This window comes from Perissodus microlepis, chromosome 12, assembly GCF_051167445.1.
Source record: "Perissodus microlepis isolate ML-2025 ecotype Zambia chromosome 12, ASM5116744v1, whole genome shotgun sequence".
Classification (NCBI taxonomy): Eukaryota; Metazoa; Chordata; class Actinopteri; order Cichliformes; family Cichlidae; genus Perissodus; species Perissodus microlepis.
In genome coordinates, this window is record NC_140472.1 from 6,114,430 (window position 1) to 6,142,284 (window position 27,855).

The 27,855-nt window shown below is 42.0% G+C and overlaps 1 protein-coding gene across 3 annotated transcripts; it reads left to right on the forward strand.

Moving 5' to 3' along the window:
- The first annotated feature begins 691 nt into the window (after positions 1–691).
- Positions 692–27,755, forward strand: mtmr3 (myotubularin related protein 3). Of its 3 annotated transcripts, XM_084947091.1 has the most exons (21): positions 692–794; positions 2,857–2,932; positions 5,956–6,012; positions 6,742–6,831; positions 7,248–7,364; positions 10,410–10,492; positions 10,796–10,962; positions 11,048–11,144; positions 11,429–11,542; positions 13,253–13,443; positions 14,082–14,213; positions 14,345–14,456; positions 15,176–15,371; positions 15,453–15,638; positions 15,907–16,077; positions 17,512–17,657; positions 18,146–19,655; positions 19,791–19,901; positions 20,056–20,144; positions 21,617–21,643; positions 22,991–27,755. In XM_084947091.1, the coding sequence occupies exons 3-21, from the start codon at positions 6,010–6,012 to the stop codon at positions 23,160–23,162; spliced, it is 3,714 nt and encodes a 1,237-aa protein (XP_084803217.1). In that variant the 5' UTR covers positions 692–794; positions 2,857–2,932; positions 5,956–6,009; the 3' UTR covers positions 23,163–27,755. The 3 variants fall into 3 exon arrangements, with proteins under 3 accessions (XP_084803217.1, XP_084803219.1, XP_084803218.1); XM_084947093.1 differs by lacking the exon at positions 21,617–21,643; XM_084947092.1 differs by lacking the exon at positions 2,857–2,932 and having other exon boundaries at positions 721–794.
- The last annotated feature ends 100 nt before the right edge of the window (positions 27,756–27,855 follow it).

The following is a 27,855-nucleotide window of genomic DNA, read 5'->3' on the forward strand; positions in this document are numbered from 1 at the left end:
ATACAAAAGTTACTGCAAATTCATGTGCATATATAAAACCTTACACTGTAGCGTGCGTCCCTAACTAAGTGTAATCATTTTCACATCGCACTCTTCTCTTTCAGTGAAGGAAACACTTCATCTTTCCTATTGAATTCAGGGTCATTCATGTCCACTACATTAAGCATACAATGATACTTGGGCAATTGTGGATCTTATAAATATGACAATAAACACCACTGGATTTTCAAAGAAAAGCCAGTCAAACAAAGTAGACTGAATGTTTATTTATTTAGGAAAATGACTCACTATTACATTCATTAATATGAACTTCTAGGAATAAGAATAATGCTTTCGGATTTCTTCAGATTGAATGAATGTCACTGATGACTAAATGTCATTGAGTTCAAACATCTGACTTCTAATTTCATTCACCAATCAGATATATAACTACATATTTTACTTTAGTGTGTAAAATTAGCATATATAATATAGTGTCCCATTTGTTTAATTAGATGTTCTCTATCTGCTTATAAGACGTTTGAAAATCGATGATACTTGAGATCGCCTTTCTACCTAAATACAAAAAAGAAAGAAAAAAGTTTTAAAGCTGTTGTAATATTAATTTATCAGGCATCCCACTTTCCAGTGTTTACATGACTTACCGTGTGGCTGAGCCCCTCCCCTTTTCCAGAGAACCGCTCTGACGCGATGACGTCACTCACACGTAGGGCTCTTTAGACGGGAGAGTTCGCGGCGATGGCGACGACGGCTCGGTGTTGGGAAGGGACACAGTGAAGCTGGCCTCGGCTCTGGTATGATTCATGTTGGACACGTTGTTTTAATGTTTGGTAATTGCACAAGTTTCGGATGACTCTTTGTCGTCTAACACCTCAGCACTCGTTTGACTGGTGAGTCCGCCGGTTGTAGTCGTTGCTCGGTGTGTTTTGACAGAGGCCTCCGCTCTGGGGTCCGCCCTCCATCTCATAACAACAAAAACAGTTGCAGAAAGCAGCTTCAGCCTAACCAGCTAGTGCTAGCTAGCAGATCTACGCGCTGCTCTGTGTCACGGCTTTTAATGCCAAACGTCGAGTGTTAAGAGACCGCTGCATAACAGTTCACTGTCTGCCAGCAATGTTAATTTCCACTGTTTGCATGTAAATAGCTCTTCGACTGAGCGTTAGCTCGCTAGCATTATTTTACGCTGTCGAGTGGTTGTTGATGAACACTGGTTAGCCAACAGTTTACATTACATAGCTGCAGAAAAACTAGCTAACCGCTATTCAAAAATAAAAAGGAAAAAACGAAAGATGAGTTACTTGACTTAACAACCTGTTAGTACAAGAAACGTTAGCTATTTTCCTTTTTTCCCCTTTGCAAGCGGCTTTTCGTCAACTAGCAACGTGTTAATATAACGTTGCAGAGCACTTGCGAGAAGCATTTGTTTTTGGGTTGACCGTAGCTTATGTTTTTTAGTGGCCAAAACTACCGGTATCTTTACATCGAATACTAACTAGTTGAAATAACATTAACTGGTGATTAAGTAAGTCTAGTTTACGTTTTATTCACCGTAGTGAAGTAAAAGGTAACGACAAAGTGTTAAAATTGAGCTGGGAAGTCCTTTTTCCCCAATTACGAAGTTAGCCGAGGCTTTTGCGTTTATACACTGTTTAGCAGCGCTGTTCAGTATGGCTACCCGGCTGTAAACGCAAAGCTCCGCTGTCAAACGTGTTGGTTCATTGTCTCGTTTCTTGTTTTTTTTCCTTATATCATTTCGACGCTAGAGTGTCGATAATGTTACCACTTGTGAAAATGACTGGCCTGTCACGGGATAGGAGTAAGGTTAAAGCTCTAAGGGGCTTAGACTTTTCTGTGTGACTGCTGAACTGAGAGCCAGACTGAGCCGTAGCCACGGGTCACGAGCGGGCTGCAGTAAACAGAGCCGTGTGTTGGGCAGATATGCTTTATCAGGTAGCAGCAGCAGTAAAAGTTGGCCTCTACTCTCAGTGAAGTAATGACCTCGTTTGCCTCCTTCACAACTCTCTCAATGACCGGAGATACTTTTGGCAGTACAGCGGGGTATTTTGTCTTCTTTCTGTCTCCAGGCTGCTTAAATGTTCCTGAGAAGGTGTGTTGCTCTCCTGAGCTGCCCCTCCACTCTCTTAGATCAAGTTTCAGTCTTTGCAAGCGTAGCTGACCTTTACAACTACTTGTGGGCCTGTTTGCTGAGAGATCCTAACAGGTTGCCTTTTGAAAAGTGATGTTAGAGGATATCGATAATGGAATGTAAGAAAAAGCTCTTTATAGATGGTTTACATGATCTGACCAACAAAGCTGCTGCTGCTTTTACTGTTTTTGATAAGTTGCATTTCTTTTGCTCTTTCAAGAGCAACCTGGGTAGGAACTTGAAACCTGTCAGCCACTGGACAAGTCCTGCAAGGTCTTTGGCTCTGCTTGGCCAACCATTTGGGCAAATTACCAACCATTGTTGGGTAGTTGAACCACAAAGCACAATTAATTGAACACTAACATTTCTGATGTCTTTCACTACCCTTTAAGAACCTCAAAATGTGACTGTATGTTCTTAAATATGTATTGTGCACATAATTGTTAATTTTTTATTTTTTTGAAGGTGAACATTAGCCGATCAGTTCACGTGCCTGAACCATGTCTTTATGCAAGCTAAACTGTAGGCTCGGAGAACCAGCTGGCTTATTTTCCAGTCTGCAGTACAGTTTTAAGTGGTATCTGAGCTCACATGCAAGCCACTGTGACCACCAGGACATCTATATTTGCCAGTGAATCAAAAGAGCTTCTGTAGCTTGTGTGTCTCAGTACGGAGAAGCATTTTCTCATTATTCACTTTCATTTCCACAGATTTCCATGTCTTACTTGTGAGAGTTTCCACACAGGATCATCAGGTCTGCTTATCATCAATTAGTGATTGTTTGTGGTAAGTCTAAAAATCTGTGTTTTCACATTTTGTTCATTTTCTTCAATTTTAACCATGTAAATCCAACCATTGGATTTTCCCCATACTGCCATTTTTCTGACTGCCCAACACATCATAGATGATCATCGTTTACAGTCTTCCCAATGCCTGGACACATTGCATGGGAAAGGCATTTGTGCATCCAGGTGCTCATGCACAGCCTCAACGTATTATGAGCCACTCCCTGGATCCTTCCCTTTTCTCTTCTGCTTCTACTACTACTACTGCTTCTTTTATATGTGTAAACTTAAAAACATGCTCACATGCTTTCTAATGCCAACAGAAACACTTAAAACTTGTATAGAAAATGCTGCTAGTCTGTTCATGTCAGCAGAGAAATGAGAGGAAATGAGGTTGGTCAGAGGTGAGACTGATATGCAGCAGAGATCTGGTCTGGAGTCAAACTGGGGATATTGTAGTTTGTGGTTGGTGTCTTAACCCCTCAACCACCCTGGTGTCTGCACAAACATGTATTTACATACAGGATTGGGCCAGCTTCGGGAACAAGGTTTGAAACCTTAAAAGTGGATTTCAGTGTATTTCTAGCACACCCACACCATCAAGAACCAGGGTTGTATGTGGGCAAAGGTGAGGGTTTCTGGTGTAAATTAAATACATGTTGAACTGAATTGCAAACCTAATTGTGGATGCATTCACTTCTGGCGAAATGACAGTTTAGTAGTGTCCCGAAATGACAATGAAATTCTTACCAGGGATATTGGCCAACTAGTCAGACCAATTTGCTAATTTGTTTTTCCATAAATTCTATTTTTTACAATGGAGATCCACGGTCAGGATTCATAGTAAAATGCTTTGAGAAAGTTGATTAGCCAATTGCTAGTTCATTTGGTTTTGTGCCAGTAGTTCTGACAATCACCTGTGATGCTAACAGGCTGAAGTAAACCCTAGATCAGGGGTCCCCAATCCCAGTCCATGAGGGCTGGTGTCCCTGCAGGTTTTAGATGTGTCCTTGATCCATCACAGCTGATTTAAATGGATAAATTACCTTCTCAGCATGTCTTGAAGTTCTCCAGAGGCCTGGTAATGAACTAATCATGTGATTCAGGTGTGTTGACCCAGGGTGAGATCTAAAACCTGCAGGGACACTGGCCCTCGTGGACTGGGATTGGGGGACCCCTGCCCTAGATCAATGTGTTGAAAGAGATGACTCTGTTCACTCTTATTTGAGGGGGGGGGGGGGGGTTACCTTGCCCGTGTTACTGGTAATATGTACTACTCATTTTGCAGGTGACAATGCATATCTATGATAGAGATTCCTCGATAGTCCATCCCCCGTTTAGACATGTTGCATGCTGCAAGGGCAAAGCATCAGAGAGGAGGCAGATAAATCTGCCAGAATTAAAGCTCATGGTAGACTATAAAATTGGACACAATTTTAAAGCTTTGTCTCTGTGTAAAATAAGGCTGCCACGATTAGTCGACTAGTCACGATTACGTCGACTATCAAAATCGTCGACGACTAATTTAATAGTGGACACGTCGTTTGAAGCTTTGTAAGATCCCAAAAGACGCAGGAATAAGTAGTAGGATTTAAGAGTGTAATAACGGACTGAAACAGAAGATGGCAGCACTGCATGTACAAGGATGCCAGCTGCCGTTAAACCCCGAAGAAGAAGTAGCTCTGTCCCAGAATTCATAGCGCAGCCCAGCTCAGTTTCCAACAATGGCGGCAACTAGTTAGTTTTAATATTGCTCTTATTATTCTTTCTGGGTCACAAAATAAACGTTTAATATATTTTCAGGCGAGAATGTAGCTGTGTAAACCTCAAATATCTGCTCAGTTTATCAAGACACCACATATTTTCAAAAGCGCTCCGAAGTTTTCGGAGACGTCTGTTACCCACCAGCTCGATAGTTAGCCGGGAGCAAGGCTCACTAGAGCCGTGAGAACACCGGACTCCCGGCAAATCGTTTTCAAACCCACCGCCATCTTTCGCTACTCAGGTTAAACATATATGAGTCACTTAGATAACTTCAAAATGTTATTGTTTGGCTTTTTTTTTTTTTTTTTAGTATTTTATTTGTTCCTGAGTAAATCGGTTTGGCTGAGATTAAAGTTATAGTTTTTACACAGCTGAATAAACGTCAAGCAGACAGCTGATTATCAGAAGTGTGAGATGCTGGAGAATTTACTCCGGTGTCCTGTTATATTTTAGATAGCAAGGAGTTTATTAAACTTCACCGAAACAATCTGCAGATTTCATTAAAATTTAATAAACTATCATCTTGCCTTTATTTTTAGTTAGCACAAACCTTAAACACTTACAGCTGTAAGCTAATGATAGTTATATAAGAGCAGATGCTGCTGGTGCAATAAGCTGTACGTTTTGCGTACAATGGATGATGATCTGATTAGTCGACTAATCGCAAAAATAATCGGTGACTAGTCGACTATCAAAATAATCGTTTGTGGCAGCCCTAGTGTAAAACAAAAATGAGCATGGGTAGGAGCAGGTGGTATTTAAGCTTCTCGAATTTTTTTTTTTTTTCTTTTAATAAAACTTTTTTTTTTTTTTTTTTAAACCGGCAAATGATCTGACTTACTGACAGTGTTATCAACTCCAGCGTTTTAACTCTTCTTTAAATGCATCTTTGCTGCCCGTGTGTGGGTTCAGCTCTTCAATAAACTACAACAGCCCCTCCGCCTCCCAAAAACCCCCAAAATCTTGTCCCAGGGAGTTCTCAAGCTTGTTCAGGTGGTGAATGGAGAGTTACTGGACTAGGTTATGTTTAAAAATGTTTCTGATATCTATTGACCTGGGGTAGCCTGTGGGTTGGAGAATTTCCATTAATAATTTGATTAATTCTTGGAAAGCCTGAGTTTAAAACATTACCAGCTATAACAAGATAACTTGATATTAAATGAGCCATTTCTCCTGAAGTTACTGGCATTTTTTTATTTTTATTTTTTAATTTATATTTAAAAAAAGAAAAAAATTACTTGTCTCTTTGTTTTTCTACAGACAGATCCAGGCCGGAGTTCCTTGTTGGGTGACCCACACTCCTTGACAGGGGCCATGGTAATGTATTATCATCCCAGGCATGCTTTTGATAATAACTGTTGTGTGGCCTGAGTACTGTCTCTATAATCGGAACTCTCAATTGATTTTTACCCTTAATCAGCACGGTTTACCAGGAGGCAGACATTTACGTCAGTGTCAGCAGTATCAAAGGTCCTCCAAGTTTGCCATCTATGCAGGAACACTTTCAGTTTCCACTGCAGAAATGAGTTGTTGCACTATGACATAACCTCTGGATCTGATGCATTGCCTTTTTTGAACCTGGCTTTTTTTTCTTCTGTTCCCATTTTTGGCATGCTGCTATGTTGTGCCTGTCCCTATCTGGCCTAGGCATGGTGCTCTTCTAGCTGTGGCAACTATTCATATTAGCTCTGCTCGTGTTCAGACAAGATCTCGGAGGAAGTTCTTCCACTGTGTGATATCTATCATCTCTTTCAAACAAACTTAGATTGAAAACTGAGCAAAGAGAGACTAAAATCTGTTAATGGCCAAACAAGAATGCTACAGAGTCTGTTACTGTCAGCACAAGATCATTGTGTGGCTGTATAAGCATAAAATGCAGTTAGTTTTGACCACAGCCACTACATTACAAAAATATACTGCATGCATCTTCCAAATAGATCAGACAAGAAAGAGGTGTGTGTGTGTGTGTGTGTGTGAAGAGGAATGTCATAGTTAAAGTTGTTAGTACTAGTTAACTAGAAACATTAACAGACTGTTGCACTGTAGGAGGAGGAGGGGCAGCAGAGCTTGGAGTGTATCCAGGCTAATCAGATCTTCCCCAAGAAGTCCCCCGTCCTGGAGGAGGAAAACATGCAGGTAAGAAAACCACTGCAACTAGCTGCTTGTTTTGTGCAGTATGAGGGCGAAAACAAACTCAGTGACAGTTGTGTAAATCTTTCCTAATCAGTTACACAACCCTGATGACAAGTGGGACTTTTGCTTGCTTGCTTCTGCTTACCCTTTATGCTCAAGAGTTTGTGTTGAAGATTGAAGTGTTTCTTCAGAACACCAGAACACTTCAATAAACTTTTACCACTTTTTTTTTTTTAATGTTGCTTTGAGTCAGCTTTTTGTTTGTTTACTTTTTTTTTTTTTTTTTTTTTTTTAAATGGGCAAAATGTTGACACAACTTTCAAGTTGTCATATGACTCATGACTTTTCCCACTATATTTGTGTCTGATCTGTGTAGCTCTGCAGTTTATTTGAAATGTTTTCTCTCCTGCTGTTGTCAGGTGCCCTTTCCTGAGCTGCACGGGGAGTTCACAGAATATGTGGGGAGAGCAGCGGATGCCATTATTGCAATGTCCAACTACCGCTTACACATAAAGTTCAAAAAGTCAGTTGTCAATGTAAGTATCTCGAAGTGACAAGTGCGCTTCAGTGTTGTAGCTTCAGAGAGAAAATCTTTCACGTGGCACAAAATCACTGCAAAATGAACCACATTGTCTCCATTGGAGGCTGTATCAGTATGTGTGTATTTTGTGAATGGACAGAGCTAGGGCCAGCACTGTGGTGACCAGGCCATTCAAAGCTGCTCTCCACTGGCAGCAGTGCCATGTGACTCTTCATCACCTCTCTTTCTACACTCGTCTGCTCGCTTTGGCTTCTCTCTGGAACTTGCCGTTGCCATGGATGCAGTTGGCCGACAGGTTCCTGCATAACAGCCAGGGCCCTTCTTTCCATCTCTTTTCACTATGTTAGAGACAAGCTTTGTTAACAAAGTATGGTCTTCATTTACCATCACACTGGCCTTCTATGAATGTTTACTTTTTTCTTTTTTCAGAAAAAGATGATTTATTAGAGCCTAAAGTTACACAGGACTCTTTACACTTTCAGTGGTAGTCACCCTGTCATGACTACTAGTCTGTGAATTTCATTGGCTTTTCATGGTTTCTCGTCATCATATTGCAGCTAGCCTCTTGCTTGCCTTAAAGACCTAAACTCACCAGGGTCTTGGTGCCTGCTGGCCACCTTTACCTCGTATTACCAGCCTGTTAAAGCCCAGTGGTCCTGGACTTTTAGTTTATTTAAACTGTTTTCTATGTTGTGTAGTATTTAAAAAGTTATTATTACAATTTTTTAATTTTTGTTTCCGTTGTTTATCTTAGTTGAGTATCTGCCATCATTTGATAAAGCTAATCTGCTAGTGACGTACAACCACAAGACAGTTTTGCAATGTGAAATCATGTGCTACAGAAGTTTTTGTTTCACTTCCGCCTCAATGAAAATGTTTAATCATCTATAGAGAAGTTTATTTGCTCATTGTTTTAGTGTTGCAATGTTTTTATTTCATTTGTGTCATTTCAACTCTCATTAAAAGACCAAACGCACAAAGAATCTCATCAACAAGTAATATCTTTCTGAAAAGTTGAAAGTGTGAGTAGCTTTTTTTTTTTTTTTTTTTTTTTCTTTTCTTATTTCCAAGTCATACAAGCTGTAGTTATTCAGTAAATGAAGTTATGAATACACCAGTTTTAGTCTCAAAGACAACTTATCCAAATAACTGGAACATTTATTTATTTATTTTGGTGTATTTACTACAGTTTGTGCATCCATCAGTGTTTCCTGTTGACCTCAGGAACCCTCTGGTTCATGCCTTACACAGTGCCTCCCTGTGCCCATGTCACACAGCCAGCATTTTCCTCACACATATTTGGATGTGTTGCATCACATGGCAAATCTGTCAGAGCTCACAAACCAGGGGTGGGATGTGCTGCAAGAGAGCGAGAGGTTGTTAACAAGCAGCCCAGGAATTTTCATGGTGGCTAGATTAGGGTTGCAGATTAGAAAGTGGAAATTAAGTTGTGACAGCAAGATGCATGAATGTGCGGTGACGCCAGCCTCACACAAATCGACATGCATCGCTTACATTAGTATTCTCTTTGTTTTGCATAGAGTTGTTGTTGTGAGATGTCAGTAAGTACCCAGAAGAGCTGCATGGTGTGGTTAAACTGTACAGTTTTGTGTGTATCTGCCTGTTAACAAGATGGCCTCAGACTAGGAAACTGCTTGTTAGTTTTGCACAAGGTGCTGGATTAAACTAGACATGACAAAAATGCGTATGGGGGAAATCTATCCTCACAGCATTTAGGTTGCCAACCTCTAAATCAGGGGTGGGCAACTCCAGGCCTCGAGGGCCAGTGTCCCTGCAGGTTTTAGATGTGTCCTTGAACCAACACAGCTGATTTAAATGGCTAAATTAGCTCCTGCAGTTCTCCAGAGGCCTGGAAACTAATCATGTGATTCAGGTGTGTTGACCCAAGGTGAGATCTAAAACCTGCAGGACACCGGCCCTCGAGGCCTGGAATTGCCCACCCCTGCTCTAAATACTACAATAAAATCTCCATATGGCTGTGACTCTGCCACTGTGCATATGTCTGGAGAGCTTGACGTGCTGATGATCATGCATGACTCCAGACTGTGTGAACATCAACTTTTTATCCCACAGAGCTACTGAAATATTATCTAATTAACAAAGCTTAGTCAAAGGCAGCATAGGTGTTTCCCTGCAGTATTTAAAGTATGCTGTTAAGTCATAAGCATAAGCCAGTTCTGTACTTTGCTATGTGCCGGGGAGAGGGGAAAAAATGGCTTTGTGCCAAAGGGAAATGCAGATACAACTGTAAGATCTAGGATGATTGCTTTTTTTCTTTCTCCTTGCAAATGGGGAACCAAAAGGAAAGTTAAGAGGATTATGTGCTGTCTGTTTGGAAAGTTTTCAGACTCTTTCAAGTTTTCCACGTCTTGTGTGGACTCATCCTAAGATGTTTCCCTTTTTTTTTTTTTTTTTTTTTTTTTTTTTTTTTTTTTTTTGTTAATCTACACATTTAATTTTTTCTTGTATTTTATGGTGGGGGGGATTATATAAATAGTTTTCCCATCAAAATTTTAATAAACACTGATTTATTCTGACTCTTCAGCACTCTTAAGCAATGGCCTCAGTTGTTCCTAGGTGTGCTGTGTAGGTTATTCCTTTCTCTAAGAGTTTTGAAGGATTGGAGTAAAACTGAAATAAGATTTGAAAGAGTCTGAATTTTCTGACAGCAGTGTATATTTGCAGAGCAGAATGGGATGTGATTTATGATGATGTGATTAAAATGTACTTCAACAAATAACCTTTTAACGTTGAATTTTTAGCACTGTGACTGATGGTTTAGTTTTTATTTATACTTTAAACTGCTCTTGCACATCAGCACATACTTTGTGTGTTGTTGGCATGAAGCCACTATCCAGGCACCACTAATTTGCTTAAAGGATTGCTCGAGTCTGCCACACTACCTGTACTGACTGCATGGGTTTGAGATTAGTTATTTATTTATTTATTTTTAAGGCTATACACTAGTGTTGCAGTGTATAAGTGATGTGACGGTTCCTTGTTTTTCCCCCCTCTTCAGGTTCCTCTTCAGCTCATTGAGTGTGTGGAGTGTAGAGAGATGTTCCAGCTTCATGTCACCTGTAAGGATTGTAAAGTCATCAGGTATGACCATTGAAACTTCCTGTCTTTCTCTAGATGAGAAACTTTGAGTCATGTCACCTCCATATGTTTGTATTAATCACTGCAGTATCAAAAAAAGACATTAGGTGATTACAGTGTGAGCCTGCTTTGTATGACAAAATGACAGTAAACGGGTTTGAAATGTTCTCTTGAAAACTGAGGATAACATTTAAGATAAAATTTGTACTATTAGTAAAGATTAATATTTATTTATTTTCGTTTTTGAGTACTAGACTCCTGCATTTGGTACTTTTTGAAAGATCACATTTTAAATTTTATCCCCAGATGTCAGATCTCCACCTTTGAGCAGTGCCAGGAATGGTTGAAACGTCTGAACACAGCAGTGAGGCCTCCGTCTCGCTTGGAAGACCTCTTTGCCTTTGCCTTCCACGCCTGGTGCATGGAGGTGTACGCAGGAGAGAAAGAGCAGCATGGCGAGCTGTGCAGACCAGGTACCCTTTTAATTGCTCGCTTGTCTTCACAGAAACTTACCCAAACCTGTATTTTGCTTATCGGACATCTCTGCTGTCACTGTAGGTGAACACGTGACCTCATGGTTCAAGAATGAGGTGGAGAGGATGGGCTTTGACACTCAAAATGCTTGGAGGATATCTGACATCAACAGCAAGTTCAGGTAGATGCGGCTTTCTTTCAGGATACTGCTTCCGTGTTGATTTCAGAATTGCAGCTAGAAGATGGATCCCATCCTTTGCTTTCATTGGCAAACAGCACAAGTCAGTATGTGTTAAACAGTGGGTGGTTGTGTTATTGTACTCCATGAGTGCTGAACCCTGGACAGATAAGGGGCTGGCCCAGGATTAGGTGTCTGCAGACAGAGACTTTTGTTGAGCCATCACAATCCTTTGGTGTTCCCTCTCCTTGTTTAACTTTGCTCTTTGTGCCCTTCTGCACTGCCAGGCTTTGCCCCAGCTATCCTCAGCAACTCCTAGTGCCAGCCTGGATTACTGACAAAGAGCTAGAAAATGTGGCAGCCTTCCGCTCCTGGAAGAGGTTTCCTGCTGTAGTTTACAGGTTTGTGTTTATTTCTTCCGCAGCTATTCAAAGCAGACACTTGGCCTGTTTATCATTAGAGGTAAAAAGCTTCCTTATGCAGCGGAAACAAAGCAATTGTTGGATAAAATCTTGACTGTTCTATATCAGTGCCACAAACCCTCCTAGCTTCAGATTTATTTTTTGTTTAGTGTGCTACCTGACCAAAAGCACTGACGTCACCAATTTTGAAAGTGCTTCAAGCATTTTTGGCTCTTTTTGTTTAATAATGCTTGGCACTGTTTGGGCAACTTAATGCTTGAACCAATCAGAAGTGAAGACTTTGTATGCCTGTTTTGTGCATCACAGAACATAAAATAAATTTAAGTTTTTTACTATTTTAGTATATTAAATTGCATAAACTGGCATTTCCGAAGCTTTGTGCCTAAGAAAAACTAAAAGGTCTACTTCATACATGTGACACACTGAGTTGTGGTAATGAAATTCTATTTTTAATATACTTGTGCGTTCTAAGTCTGGTGTTTTTTTTTTTGGAAATCTAAGAAAAGTTAAAAGTAGTACAAAATGCTGTGAAAGGGAATAAATTGTCATCTTTTTCTGTAGGATTTGTACTGGTATTACTATCATTAAATTGATTACTTCCATTTAGGGCTGCCACAAACGATTATTTTGATAGTCGACAAGTCACCGATTATTTTTGCGATTAGTTGACTAATCAGATCATCATCCATTGGACGTAAAACGTACAGCTTATTGCACCAGCACGCATCTGCTCTTATATAACTATCATTAGCTTACAGCTTGAAGTGTTTAAGGTATGTGCTAACTAAAAATAAAGACAAGATGATAGTTTGTTAAATTTTAATGAAATCTGCAGGTTGTTTCGGTGAAGTTTAATAAACTCCTTGCTATCTAAAATATAACAGGACACCGGAGTAAATTCTCCAGCATCTCACACTTCTGATAATCAGCTGTCTGCTTGACGTTTATTCAGCTGTGTAAAAACTATAACTTTAATCTCAGCCAAACCGATTTACTCAGGAACAAATAAAATACTAAAAAAGCCAAACAATAACATTTTGAAGTTATCTAAGTGACTTATATTACATGTTTAACCTGAGTAGTGAAAGACGGCGGTGGGTTTGAAAACGATTTGCTGGGAGTCCGGTGTTCTCACCGGCTCTAGTGAGCCTTGTACCCCGGCTAACTATCGAGCTAGTGGGTAACTGACGTCTCACGTTAGAGCGCTTTTGAAAATATGTGGTGTCTTGATAAATTGAGCAGATATTTGAGGTTTACACAGCTACATTCAGCCTGAAAACACGTTAAACTTTTTTTTTTTTGTGACCCAAAAAGAATAATAAGAGTAATATTAAAACTAACTAGCTGCCGCCATTGTTGACTACTGCGCTGGGCCACGCTATGAATTCTGGGACACAGCTTCTTCTTCTTCGGGGTTTAACGGCAGCTGGCATCCTTGTACATGCAGTGCTGCCATCTTCTGTTTCAGTCCGTTATTACACTCTTAAATACTACTACTTATTCCTGCATCTTTTGGGATCTTACAAAGCTTCAAACGATGCGTCGACTATTAAATTAGTCGTCGACGATTTTAATAGTCGACGTAATCGTGACTAGTCGACTAATCGTGGCAGCCCTACTTCCATTAAATAAACTCTACCTTGGCCAGACATTACCAGTCTAACTTCTCCTCACTTGCCCTTCACATAGGCATACAACTACTGGGGCTGTAATTGCCCGCTGTGGCCAGCCAGAGGTCAGCTGGTGGGGCTGGAGGAACGCTGATGATGAGCACCTGGTTCAGTCCATTGCCAAGGCCTGTGCCGTGGACAGCAGCTCCCAAAAACATGTTCCCAACGGTAGCTACACCAATAGCTCAGACCTGCCTGACACTGATTTTGGTAAGAGCTCTCACTCAGACACTTTTATACTGCCCACTCAGAGTAGGATATGTTAATATTCTGCTTTATTTGGCAGCAGAGGTTGTCAGAGCTGAAATGTTTCCCCTTCTTTCTCAAAGTCTGTTCACCTGCTTGCTATTGTTTTGAAAGCAGAACCCATATGTTTGAAATTTGGGTCCCTGTGTTGCATCATACTAGAAACTACTGTTACATCATGTTAGCCCAGCATTCATTCATAACACTCCTCACTGCTGCAGTGTTATGCTGGCTCTCTTTAGTTCAGTGTAAACAAGCAAAGCTATCACAAGGAGTGGCCTTAGTGGTGGAGTGAGATCTGTGTAAAATGGCCTTCAGTCAGCCTCACTGACATGCCGTGTACGCCCACAGACAAATGCATGCTTCCAGCTGAACATACACCTACCACTGCACATTTTCTTGAAGTGTTGCCGTCTTTATGAATTTGCAGCAGACACCGTTGACTTGTCTGATTTGTTGGTGCTTGTCTGAAGCTGCAAACTACAGTAAACTTCTGTTAAAGACATGTTTGATGTGCCTGAAAGAATCTCACTTATGCCCCCAGAAGGTGCTTTATACAACCTGAGCTGTAACTCTTTTGTTTTTGTGTGTGTGCCTGTCAGAATCCTCCATGACCAACAGCTCAGAGGTGGAGACACTGGCCAGCCAACCTCAGAAGTTACTGATCTTAGATGCCAGGTCCTATGCAGCTGCTGTAGCTAATAGGGCCAAAGGTGGAGGCTGTGAATGCCCAGGTAAGTCCCGTCTGTTTGGTCCCAAGTCGCATACAGAATTGGGTCAGTGTGTGTCTTCGATTTAGCAGCTCAGTTTGGCTTAAAGAGATCAATTTTTGCTTATAGTAAGTTTTACTTTCATCTTATTTCAGAATACTATCCCAACTGCGAGGTGGTTTTCATGGGAATGGCTAACATCCACTCCATTCGCAAGAGTTTCCAGTCTCTACGATTCCTCTGCACTCAGATGCCTGACCCAGCCAAGTATGTGTGTGTGTTTGTAAATATGTCTCCAGCAGTACACCCAGATTTCCCAAGTCAAGATTTTATGACACAACACTAAACTAGTAAAACTCAAAACCCCCAACAACCTTTAGTAGTAGCTGGATGTAACTAGTAATCATAGCCGTTTTGACTTTGGCCTTACAGCTGCGCCTGATACTGAGGCCCAAACCCTCTTTCCCTTTGCACTGCCATATTCAACACTGCAGTGATATGAAGTGTTATCAGCTTTAAGTGTTTGTGTGGCTTCTTTTTTTTTTTTTTTTTTTTTTTTTTTTCTTCTTATGGTTTGCAGATCAAGAAGGAGATAAAACAGTCTGAAGCAGGGTGTTTATTAGGGGTGGTGTGTGTGTGCTTTTCTCTTTTTTGGTACAGCACATTCAGGATGCAGTGGTTACATTTTGGGGTTTTAAAAGTGAGGGTTAAGTCACTACTCAGACATTCAGCTTAGCTGGAGTTGAACAGGTTGGCAGAGGTGTGTGTGGATCTAGAAAACACAGTTGCGGTTAGATTTATAAACTATGTAATGTGAAAGAATCATCATTTATGTGGGTCAGGGTGTATGTATGTGTCCTACTAGTCACATAACATGGTGTTGTTGGACTTTTTTTTTTTTTTTTTTTTCTTTCTAAGATTATATTCATTTCAGCACTTCAGCTTTAATAAACTGGGCACTATAGGCTTTTGCTGTCTGTTTGCAGCTGGCTTTCTGCACTTGAGGGCACAAAGTGGTTGCAACACCTGTCCCTGCTACTGAAGGCAGCTCTGCTGGTGGTCAACGCTGTGAACAGAGACCACAGGCCTGTTCTTGTGCACTGCTCTGACGGCTGGGACCGCACACCACAGATTGTTGCTTTATCCAAGCTGCTGCTGGACCCTTACTACCGCACTATTGAGGTATGGATGGAGATGACAATGTTGTTGTATGCAAATAAAATGTAAAAATGATAAAAGCATTTATTGGATTATCTCATGCAGGGCTTCCAAGTTTTGGTGGAGACAGAATGGCTGGACTTTGGCCACAAGTTTGCTGACCGATGTGGCCATGGAGAAAATTCAGAGGACCTGAATGAGCGCTGCCCTGTTTTCTTGCAGTGGCTGGACTGTGTTCACCAACTGCAGAGGCAGTTTCCATGCTCATTTGAGTTCAATGAAGCCTTCCTGGTATGTACATTCAATGTTTGTTTTTTGTTTTTTTTTTGTTTGTTTTTTTTTTAAAAACAACAAAAAAACAATCCTTAAAAATGAGCAATTTATCTACAGACATAATGGTGTCTCTGATTAAAGTGTAGTTACATTCAGGTTCCAGATGTGAGAGATTGATATGCATTTACCTTCATGGTGTGCTAAAATTTAATATGAGGAACTTTTTATCCATGCTTTTGTTATACTTGATAATGTGTATACAAGTGTTTGTGTCACATTTGTGCAGGTGAAACTGGTGCAGCACACCTACTCCTGCCTCTTCGGCACTTTCCTGTGTAACAGCGGCAAGGACAGGGAGGATCGTCACGTTCAGGAGAGGACCTGCTCTGTCTGGTCACTCCTGAGGCCAGCCAACCGCTCTCTGAGGAACATGCTCTACTCCTCACACTCCGAAATTGTACGTCAACACTTTTAATCATTCAGTCCTGCTAAAAGAAAGCAAAGATACTCGTGTCTTTGTTGTCTTTTCTGACTTTAACATTTAATGTTTAAACTTAAAGACAACTGGGGCTGTACCAAGCTATTGGACAGAATTGATCGACTCCCAGCTCAGAAAGCTGGATGGGGATGTCAGTGACAGAATGTCACTATATTCAGTTGTGTAGTTACTACACTGTGTCAGCAGCAGTTCACTAGTTCAGAGGTATTACACAGCAAAGCCGACAGCTTTTCTCTTGGCATGTTTACATAAATGTAAAAGTTGCATAGACTTACTTGACCAAAGTGAAAAGCTCAGACAGCAATACTTTTACTGTGAGCTTTGCTGACTCGGTCTCACACTCATTATGCTGTCATTAACCTATCAGCTCTACTCAACACGTGGTGTTAGTGAGTGTAAGGTGCACTAAGAGTGAGGACAAGGAATAGAGAAACTAGTGTCTGACGGCATTATGTAGCGGCCTGGTTGCGTCCTCTGATATGAGAAAAATATAAAGTGAATAACATAACTGTATTTCAGTTATATTTTAGTAAAGCAGTTCCTTAAAACGCTTATTACTGATCTAATTGCATCAGTAATTTTGATCCACTTTTTGCCCTTCCTGTCGTATGGAGTGCAGCTAGCAAGTACTCCAGTGATGCTCTCTGTCTCAGACATACCTCAGCTTTTCTTGTTGTTGCGTACACTACAGAACAAAGGCATGTGGAATTACCATAGAGATATAGTGAACTTTGGTGAAACGTCGGTGTCTGGGTTGTTCATGAGTGGAAAGTCAGTCAGATTGATTCCTGCAGTTAAATGAAAGATTTCCTGAAGCTCATTCAAAGGTTTTCTGCTTTCAACAAAACTGACTAGACGTGAACAGGATACAGTATAAAAGGAAGCTTTTAAAGAGACCGTCCTGTTTGAAACTGTCAAATCTAACTATCTCAGAATCAAGATCTGTGCTTCTTGCCGTTGCATACAGCATGTCTTCACATGCTGCTTTTTCTTTTCTTTTTCTTTTTTTTTTTTTTTAAGGAACCCAAGAGTGCTGTAAATTTTTGTACATAACAATTGGCAATAAATCTAAAATACTGTGAAATACCAGTGCTTTTGACACCCTTCTGAGAATTGCATTTTTGTGGTTACTACTTTTGCATTTGCTTTGTGTGGGTGGAGACGGGCAGACATAAATATTGTCCTCTTGGTATGAAAAGAAACTACATTCTTGGAACAAGTTTAGTTTAGATGTTCTTGACAAATCTTATAAAACTTTATTCATCCCAGATTTAGGCAGATTGTTTGTTCATTTATTCTAATCCACTCCCTTCTAAAGATTTGCATTCAGATAACTTTTGTCATCGTCATGTCTGACTATATCTTGAGTTAAGTTTGCAGCTCTTGTTTCAGGTTCTCCATCCAGTGTGTCATGTACGGAATTTGATGCTGTGGACGGCCGTCTATCTGCCCAGCTCCTCCCCTACCACTCCTTCCGATGATTCCTGCGCTCCCTACCCAGTGCCCGGTGCCAACCCGGAAGATGCACCCCTGGGCAGGTGAGCCTGGCACGTTGGCACCCGACCCCTTTCCACTCTTCTCCCTATCGTGTAAGATAAAACGCAAGCCACAGACTACCCACAGCCAGAGGGGGCCGGCTTTTCCACTCTGCTGGTCACATGCTCTGCTTAGATGCAGTCTATGCTCTTATCTTGTGTCCCGACAGTCAAAACATCTTGGAAGTGCAACAGGAAGTAGTCTTTAAGGCTGTCATTAAAGCGCTTCAGGTGGTCGATAGGACTAGAAGTGCTGTGAATGCCCGTTCATTTACATAGTTTGTGACAGCCAGGTCAGAATTAAAGAGATGGTCTGGATACTTTGCTGAAATGTCTGTTTTGATGAGACAGACATGTGAGTGATTTGTTAGGCAAACATTTTATAATTGTTTGCAGTTCCTCATTAGATTATAGGCTGTCAAGCATACTAGGCTATTGTTATGTAATGAAATACCGCTTGTTTGTAATTATTTTTCTCCTTTCCTGTTAAGGCGAACAAAGACACGCTCCTTTGACAACTTGCCTAGTGCGTGTGAGCTGGGAAGCTCACTGGCTCCCAACCGTCGCTCCAGTGACCCAAGCCTGAATGAGAAGTGGCAGGACCACCGGCGGTCTCTGGAGCTCAATGTGGCAGTGGGGCCTGAAGGAGGGGAGAACCAGGATGAGGTGCAGCCATATCATGACAGACTGGACTCTGAGATGGATCACAGCAAGCAGCAATCCCAGGGCTCAAATACTGAACGTAGAGAAGAGTCTTCTGTGAACCCAGCAGAAGATAAAGCGGAGGAGGCAGAGCTCTCTGTGGCAGTGGGTGTGGCTGAGGGACAAATGGTGAACATCCTTCAGGAAGCCACAAAGGAGGAGGCAGGATGCGACGTGCCAAGAGAGGACCATGCTGATACTGCTCAGGTTTTTAATGCTGTAGACCAGGAGGTGGATGGACATGTAGAGCAGCATCAGATGGTGGATGTCAGTGAGACTGTCATGAAGAGAGACATGTTCGCTAATGGTCAGCTCCCAGAAAATGGTGAGATGAAGGCTCAGGAGAACGGTGACTCTTTTTCTGTGCCCACACAGAAGGAAGAGGAACAGGATCAACAGGAAGCCAATGCGTCTCAGAGAACTGAGGACTTGGTGACGGAGAATGTAGAGCAATCTTCTGTACAAGAAGAACTTGCGCATGTACCGAAGGAGTGTAGCACAGGTGAGCCAGAAGAGCCTGCAGCTCATAGAACTATAAATAGTGACTTAATGTATAGGTCACCTGAAAAACTAGGCTTAGATGAGAGAAGCTGCCCTGACTCTGAATCTGACCACAGTGTCCCTGAGTCAGTGGAGTTGGTAGATAAAAGGACCTCCTTGATGGAAAGCTCCACAGAGACTTTAACTGAAGAGGTCTGTGGCAGGGTGGAGCTCCCTGTGCAGCCACCTGTTGGTTTAAACCATCACCTCATGAGTGATGGCAGGAGCCCAGTTCCCTCTTCCAAGAAAGAGAAGGGGCTGGAGACCAGTGAGCATGGCTTGATCAGAACTTTAAGCGAGGGCAGCAAGCGGCCCTCTGTCAGTGCCTTTCAGTCAGTTCGTGCTGATCTTAGCAGGGATGGACTTTGTAATGGGGACAACTCCGAAGGGGAGCCAAGTGGAGCACCTTACTGGGCCAAAGGGAATGTGGAGAGGGCCCCTTTGAGCCGTCAGGTATCCGTAGCAAGCTGCAACTCTCTGATCCTCCACCCACGAGGCAGCTGCTCTCAGCACCGCTGGTGTCACGCCTTGCTAGGCCGGGTCACCATGAGCCCTGAGCAGCCAACTCGCAGCCATCTGGATGACGATGGGCTGACGCTGCACAATGATGCTATCCAGCAAAGACTGAGGCAGATTGAAGCGGGGCACCAGATGGAGGTGGAGACTCTGAAGAAGCAAGTCCAGGAGCTCTGGAGCCGCCTGGAGAGTCAACAGCACATTATCTCCCACCGGATCAACGGAGACATTGGAGATGAAGTGGTAAGCCACTGAAAGTTAACTGACCCTCTGATCTGTTTACAACTTGTAAATGGAAGCGATCCACTTCAGACTGCCCTGCTTACCATTGCCAGTTAAAGTGAACCTTACTGTGATCATCTGTCTCCCTCCATTCAGACCTCAATGACTGACTCGGAGTACAACTTGGACCCAAACTGTTTGTCGCGCTGCAGCACAGAGCTCTTCTCTGAGGCCAGCTGGGAGCAGGTGGACAAGCAGGACACTGAGGTGAGCAGCTGCAGCCATATAAAGACCCTCGTCAGGGAGGGATGGCACAAGGCTCACAAAGCGGTCTTTTAGCAGCATTTATGCAATGCAGAAGAACCTGGATGAGCTGCTCGGTATATGGAAACTGAACTGATACTTTCCCCAAACATTGCAGGTCACCCGCTGGTACCCTGATCATTTGGCAGCCCAGTGTTATGGCTGTGAAAGCAGGTTCTGGCTTGCTACCAGGAAACATCACTGCAGGTGAGAACAGCTTTGTTTTTGCAGAATCTCAGGCCTTCACTCTCAGTTATCACAAATCAATTCTTTCTCTCCTGTTGAGGCCTTTGCTGTTTAGCTCACTCCTCTTCGGGTCAGATGAGCTTCTTGTATGTAGGTTCAGCTGAGGCTGTTCATGCTTGGTACCTGAAGATGAACTTGAGAATCTTTGTCAACCTGTTTGTGACGAGGTTTACTTCCTCTCTATGGACCAAAGCTTAAAATCAGTTTGCGTTGAAAGCCAAAATAAGAGTTTCTCACTTGATGCATTTTTCTCAAAGTATGCATGTCTGTGTCCCTGCACAGACATGTATGGATTATAAACATGATGTAATCTGTGACTGCTCAAAATATTTCAAGGACGCACTAAGCAGTACTTGGAACTGGTATAATGTTGGCAGCTATTAATCAGCTATGTCTACTATTAATAAAGCAAAGGGTTTTGTGAATTAAAGACTTGTATAGGAGAAATCTGTCTTATACACTTCTGCCTGGTTTATTTGGATGTTTCCTGGTTCCCTGCCGCTGGGGCAGCCAGTCTTATTTCCAGCATCCACATAAAATGCAACAGGTACCACTTAAATGGGCACCATCATTAAACCCTCTAAATAAGGTAAAAAATCAGAATAACAGATGGCGTACTTGAATACTGTAGTGTGGGTCTTTCACACGTCTGTTGACATGATGCCCAACTATTCTAAATGCAGCCAGTTAAGTGACCCAGATTTGCCTTTTTGATCCAAGTGTTACTCTCTAATGTATGAAATCTGTAGAAAGTCTTTAAGCATGCCCTTTGTGCAAATGTAAGAAGTCTGTACTGTGTGGAAGTAGCCTTCCAAAGAAAGTGTCCTGCATGCTCTCTACACCTGCTGTGGATGAACAGTCAGGATAGTTGCACGATTTAAGGCTTTTGGTCCCAGTATCATGTCTTTCATTCAGGAGAGGAAAGTTATTTTTAAAATTTGAGGACCTAATTTGCATTTCATTTGCCGATGGAATGAGGCGCCACTCTCTCTGGTTGTCTGTACTATGTCAATCTATAAACAAGAGCCAGGGAGCCAAGTAAACTGTTGATTGGTTGTTTAATTTATTGTAGATGCCTTTGTTTTGCACCGATGTGTCCACACAAAACTGGGTGGTCAGGTTGATAATCATGTGGTGAATTAGCTCGTGGACACTTCCTCCTGGTGTCATCACTTCCTTTTATACTGCTGACTGCTCTGTAGTTCCCTTTTTGTCAGTGGATCACATAAGTCACTCAGGAGAACTTTGAGGTTGAATCTTTTAGGATGTTTAGTTGTAAATGTAATTTGTGTGAATCCTGTGAATGCAACTTAAACACAACACATCTCCATCAGGACCTTTTTTTTTTTTTTTTTTTTTTTTTTTTTAAGTGTTATGTTTTCTCTGCTGTTCAGCAGTACTTATCCATTTTCTGCCCCTCTCCTCCTCTACAGTGGCAGGGAGCCTGTTCAGGAGGTCTGGTGAGATCCGGCTCCCCTGTCCCACCCACCCTCCAGCCTTTTCAACCCAGCATCCTTCAGTTTCCTCCTCATCCTAACCCAATCCCACCTCACCCTTTCCCTTACTCACCTGCTGCATTTGAATCCCCTCATTCTGTTTTGGCAATCAGCAAGTTCTCAGGGAAACCTCTTCATTTCTGAGATGGGTTGATTTGTGTGTGTCCTCCAGCAGTAGCAGTGTGTTTTCATACAGCAGTTTTGAATTGGCTGTGACAGTGAGCATGGTGCTGTCACTTAGTCAGAGGCTGCCCGTTTCATTGGAAAATTTGTAAATCTTTACTAAATTGATCCCTCAGCCTCGACCATCCTAGTATAGCATCACATCAGCACCCTGCCCCCGACTCACCCACAACATTAGGGTTGTAACGATTCTCCAAATCCACCGTGGCACATCTGGAAACCATGGACGTTTGTTACTGCAGATTCTGTCTCTGAACCGTTACACCCCTACACGGCACACACCCTGGCAGCATGCTGCCCCTAACCAACCCTGCATCCCACTTCCCAGCAGCACAGCATGGTGTAAGACACCTCTCAGGCCACTTGGTGGTGCAAAAGGGTAAAGAGTTGGAAGAAAAACAGAATCTAATTCACTTTCTGCTCTGTGTGGTTACAAGCAATTGAAAGGGAGCGCTGTGTGTGTGAGCATGGCCTTACATCAGAATTAGAGCATGGGTGTTTGAAATCTTCAGTGTGACCTGTCTGTCAAGTGATCACAGCAGTGTTTTGAGTTGAATAATCAACATGTTCTGTTTGGAGCACCTCTGCTAAGCGGCATGTAGTAAACATCACAGCAGAGCTGCACTGTAAACTGGATGGGTGGAGTCTGCCCACAACTCAAATCATGTTTAAAATAAAAGTTTATCATGCGTCACACATGGTTGAATCATAGATCAACGTCACTTCACCAGGAGTGTTTTTTTGTTTTTGTTTTGTTTTTTTGTTTTTTTTTTTAAATAAGTAGCACCTAAGTCCTGTTTTAAAATCAGTGTTGAGTATTTCCCTGTGTGGACCTCCTAGATAAGTGAATGTTTGTAGTTTAATATAAACTTGATCCAGATAAGCTAGCCCACACGCCAACTTGATATTTTTTCTTTATTTATTTCTTCTCCTGAAAGTTTTTTTTTTTTTTTTTTAAACAAAAAAACCCCCAACTCACATCAGTCCAGTTTAAGTAAACTGTTTTAAATGGGGTGTTTTTTTTTTTTTTTGTTTTTTTTTCTAAGACTCTACCACAGGGACGCATGGTAACTTGAGGTGTAAAGAATGTGAGAGTCCCCCAAATAACATCTCCGTGTTCCTTGGCAGGAACTGCGGTAACGTGTTCTGTGCCAGCTGTTGCGACCAGAGGATCCCAGTGCCAAGCCAGCAGCTGTTTGAGCCCAGTCGCGTCTGTAAGACCTGCTACAGCAATCTCCAGCATGGCTCAGCTACCCTGGACCTGGAGCTGGAGAAGCCCATTACAGCCAGCTCCAACTGAGGTCCAGAGGACCAGGACAGACAGGAGTCGGGCTGAGCTGCAAGTCGCTGATGCGGAAGCACTGCTGAAGAGCACAGGAGCTAAAGAATGTCCCACCAACTTTGTGAGTGCTACTGCACTTTGGAGTGTGAGTGTATGTGTGAAAGAGAAGCTGAGTGGCATGTTGGTGAGATGGGACTGCGCACAAAGGAATGAAACTGGACATCCTGGTTCCTTGGACCAGGCAGGCAGAGGAGGTTGTCTCACTGTATTTGCTGAAGTCTCCTGGAGGACTTTGGTCTGTGAAAGATTCTCCTGAAGATCCTGAAAAAAATCATAAAGGTTTCTCATCTCCTAGCCTGGAGCATGGACTCATCTCTGCAGGGTGTTCTGACATCCTGGCAATCACGAGACTGTCCCTCAGCATTGGAAATATCCACATAGCAAGCCAATGTCTCAGTGAAAGATTAAAGGAACAATTCATCCAGATCACCAGAGGAGATGGTAGTCATATTCCCTCACTTCCTATGGTACCAACAATCCAGCAAAATTTATTATGATTTGACCTTATCTGAGATTTCTGCTGCCAATTAGTCTGCAGGTCATGTTATCAGTTCAGCATATTTTTGTGTAAATTGTTAATGCTGTAAGGTTGGGCTGTTTTTACCAGAAAACTTGGTTACATATAAACAGTCCAAAATGAAACCTAAACACTTTTATATCTGAATACATGTAACAAGCAAATTTGAGAAGCCTGATCCAGTGTGAGATTCATCCCCCAATCAAATTCTCAACTTTGCAATGGTACACTTGCAGGTATGATTTCCACATTAAAATAAGACTGATCTGACTGAGAGGCACATACCCATTGAACCTGTTACACTTTAGAATTGTCCTAAAAGTGCAGGAAACTAGTTTTTAAAATTACTACTAATACTTCCAGCTATGTAGCTCAGAATCTCATTTAAAAATGCTGCTTTCTAATGGTAATGACTTGATAACATGACCGCAGACTGATCAGTTAGTAATAAACTACATTAAGTCCTCTGTGGAAAAACTGACTTCATGCTTTTCAGACATTGGTTGATCATCAGCTAAAGTGACTGAAGTGATAGCATCCTATTTAAAGATGGGTCACTTAAATGTTGATGTTCCCCACTGCTCAAGAACCACTGTAAGCAGGTGATATTTACCATACATGCATTTGTATTGTCACCATCAACTAGTAATAGCACACTTGGGAATATTTGGTCCTCTCTACCATTGTGTGCAAGAGCTCAGTACATTTGAAAACCCCATTCCTCCCTCTCCTGGACTGGGAATGCTGAAGTGCATCATATTCCAAATTAAACCAGAGTGCCTAAGAAGCTTGTTTAGGCTCCATATATTCAGATTTGTTGAGAGTGAGGCAAGTTTTGCCATTTTGACTTGGTAAGAGTGCTGTGAGGATGCTTGCAAACACTCAGTCACATGTTCAGTCTAGAGGAGAGCTTGTCTGAAAAGTGTGTAAAACAGTGAAGTGCATCTCTTAAAGAAACTGGCCGCAGCCTTTGTTTGCAGTGTCATTACTCTGGATAACTGGGTGAATTGAGCCTTTAACTTTCTGTGGGCCGAGTCTCAACTGTGCTTGCTTTGTTTGGGTGAGCTTTTAAGCAGCTTTTCAGAAGCGACGCACAAATGTGGTGGCAAACAAGTAATGTACAAATCAAAAAGCCCTTGATGCTTTGTGAACATCACATTTAGTTATGGTTGAGATTCAGTCCAGAGTACAGAAGGGAGGCTGGACTCCTGGAGTTTGTGAATTTGTAAAATTCTGTGCTGTTCACATATTTAAATGCACTTTTTTTTTTTTTTTTCCCCTTTCTAATTGCTTTTTTATTTTTTCAGTAGTTTGGCATCCTTATCCTGACCACGGTGAGGATGGTGAATCATTCTGTTGTGTTTGAAGCCCCCGTGTAGACAAGTCATGCAGCAAGTTAGTGAGAGGAAAAGGCTTGTGGCTATTTGATCTTTTAACAGCTCGTGCTGCGCTGCTCCTCCATACCAACAGACTGTTTATTACTCGTGTGCAGGGAGCACTCACTGTGAGACTCTGCTGATTTCAGGCTTTGGCTTTTTGTTTTGTTTCGAAGCATTAACATCACACAGGTTTGGCCAATAGACCTGCATCAATACCGACGTTTTTTTTTTTCAGTTTGTCTGTCGTGGACAAACTGAAGCACACGACGGTGCGGCCAACTGCTGCCAAAAGATCCAGTTTTGTTTTACCCAGCAGGCACTGGGACGGAACAACCTGTTTTGTTTTGGGGTTGGTTTGGGGGTTTGTTTGTTTTTTTTGTTTTGTTTTTTTTCTCCCCTCAGTCCTCTGGTACTAATCAGACGGGTGTAAAGCTCACAACAAGACCTCTTTTTATCTATGTATATATATTTTTTTTTTTTCAGGTGGCTGTCAGCCACTACGAAACAAATTCCACTTTGTCTAAATCACAGGAGCACAGCAGCAGTAAGGGCTTTCTGCATTTCCCAGGTCTGTAACGCCACATGAAATCTGTCAAAGCATCGCTGAGACGCCTGCTCAGCCTCACACCCATTCACAAACTACTTGTGCACACACAGACACAACTTTTGTACAGTAAATGAGAGGAATAATATATTCAGATACCTACATAGCATTTAAGAAAAATGTATAGAATCTTTGAATAGTGGCACTTAATTAGTCACCAAAGTTTTTTCTTTTCTTTTTGAAATTGTATAAAATACCTATATTTTGCAATCTGTTTAAGGCAGTTTTTGTTTTTGTTTTTTGAATAAATGGAGAAGCAGGGTGACCTGATTTGATGCTGTAATGGTTCTCTCTCCTCCCCCTACTTGGATTTTATTTATTGATATTTGTATTGTTGACTTGCTGTTAAAACTCCAGTTAACTCAGTTTTTGCCACAGGATAATCAGAAACAGAGACGGAGCGGTGGTTCTGAACTTTGGCTACAGCATCCCGTCAGAATATTTTGTGTTGGCCAATCACAGCATGTGTGGATGTAAAGATTTCAGCATTATGAGGGGGTGAGCAGTCAAAGGTAGCCAACGAGATGTCTATGCACTGAGTGAACAGTGGTCCAAAACAAGCAGCCTGAACCCAAAATGAAGCCCTGCCCCCTTTAAAGCTCTCATACATTTATACCATTCACACCCATCTACAAACACTACCTCTACTTGCATCCACACTTGTTCATGTAGACACACATACATTCACATACTGAGCTTCTAGTTGCTGAGTGACTCTTGCTTTTCAGATTTCCAGCACGAATGGTTTGTTGTTGTGTTGCAAATCTTTTTGTAAACCCCTCCCCTGATTACTGTTCAGCTGGAACATTTAAAGGTACAGCACAGAAGCGTAGACAAGGTTGATAATCTTTGTTCAGACTGCCGATCTCTATTCCCCATGATCCAGCTCGCTGTGTCAGATGGCTGCTGTAGATCTAAACACAGCAAGTTTTGGACTAAGGGAGGAAACACAGACATTAACTGTGATTGACAACCTGATGCTACTTAATTATCCTAAAGCTGTTTGACTGAGCCCATTCCTGTCACTTCCTGTTGGATTTGTGCATGATGCTGAGTTGAGATTGTTGCCATCTGGTGGTGGAGCTGCTGTTTTAGGTGGTCAAAACAACCAGCTTCAAGTGTGTGCTTTTTAATGTCGACCTCCTGTGGAAGTGTTTAATTCGACAGCCTGACCTTTAGTCTTTCAAAGAGAACTGAAATATATTATTTTGGCCCTCTCGCAAAAGATGAGTCAATTCCACAATGGCACGATGGCAACAAAATGGAGCAATTGTGTCCAAATAGACAATTTTATTATTTTAAGACTCCACACTCCCTTGTGAAGCCAAAGCTTTTTGACCTTCCCCACATTGACGACCAGCAGCGTGAGTTCCCTTTTTCGAGTTTCACCACCGTCACATGGACGTCTTGTTAAACAATCCATGAATGTGAATGGTCTCACGGGAGAGGAAAGGCTGTTTATTTGCACATGACATTAAGTAAACACTGCCACAGGGCGCATCTGAGTAAAGTGAGACTGAAGGTGTGCTTTTCAGTATTGCAACAGCATGATGGAGTTATGGACAGATCTGTGTGTGTGTGTGTGTGTGTGGGAGGGGCTGGTAATGTGGGCTTCAGTTAACGTTGCTGTGTCCCCACCCCCAGTATGCATATGTTGGGGTTTCGTTTTTTCCACTCACGCTGACTTGCTTTTAGAGGCATCACTGCAATGGCCCAGTAGTCACATGAGGTGTGAGTGTATAAATGCATCAAGCATTTCAAGCATTAGTGTGACTGAGTGTCTCTTTGGTGGAGCCTGGTGCCAAGCAGTTTTTATTACGGGTCTCTCACAAAGGGATCACTCGTGCTTTTTTTTTTTTCTTCTTTCTCTCTCACCCCCTCTGTTAAGCACTTTGAACCTTCTCATGTCTGTCGAGTGTATGGCTGTACATAGCAAATTCCTGTAACAACAAGTGCTCCTTGTTCAGTCTGAATATTTTGTTCTGTTTTGGATTTCCTTTTAAAGAGAATTACATTGTTGTAGAATTTAAAGAAATAAACTAGAAGATGAATCTCTGTTGTGACTGTTTGCTTGCTAGATGATACCTGCTTTCACTGTCACAAGTTGCTGTGGTGGAGAATCTGCAACTGAGAGCGCACAAAGAAGAAAAC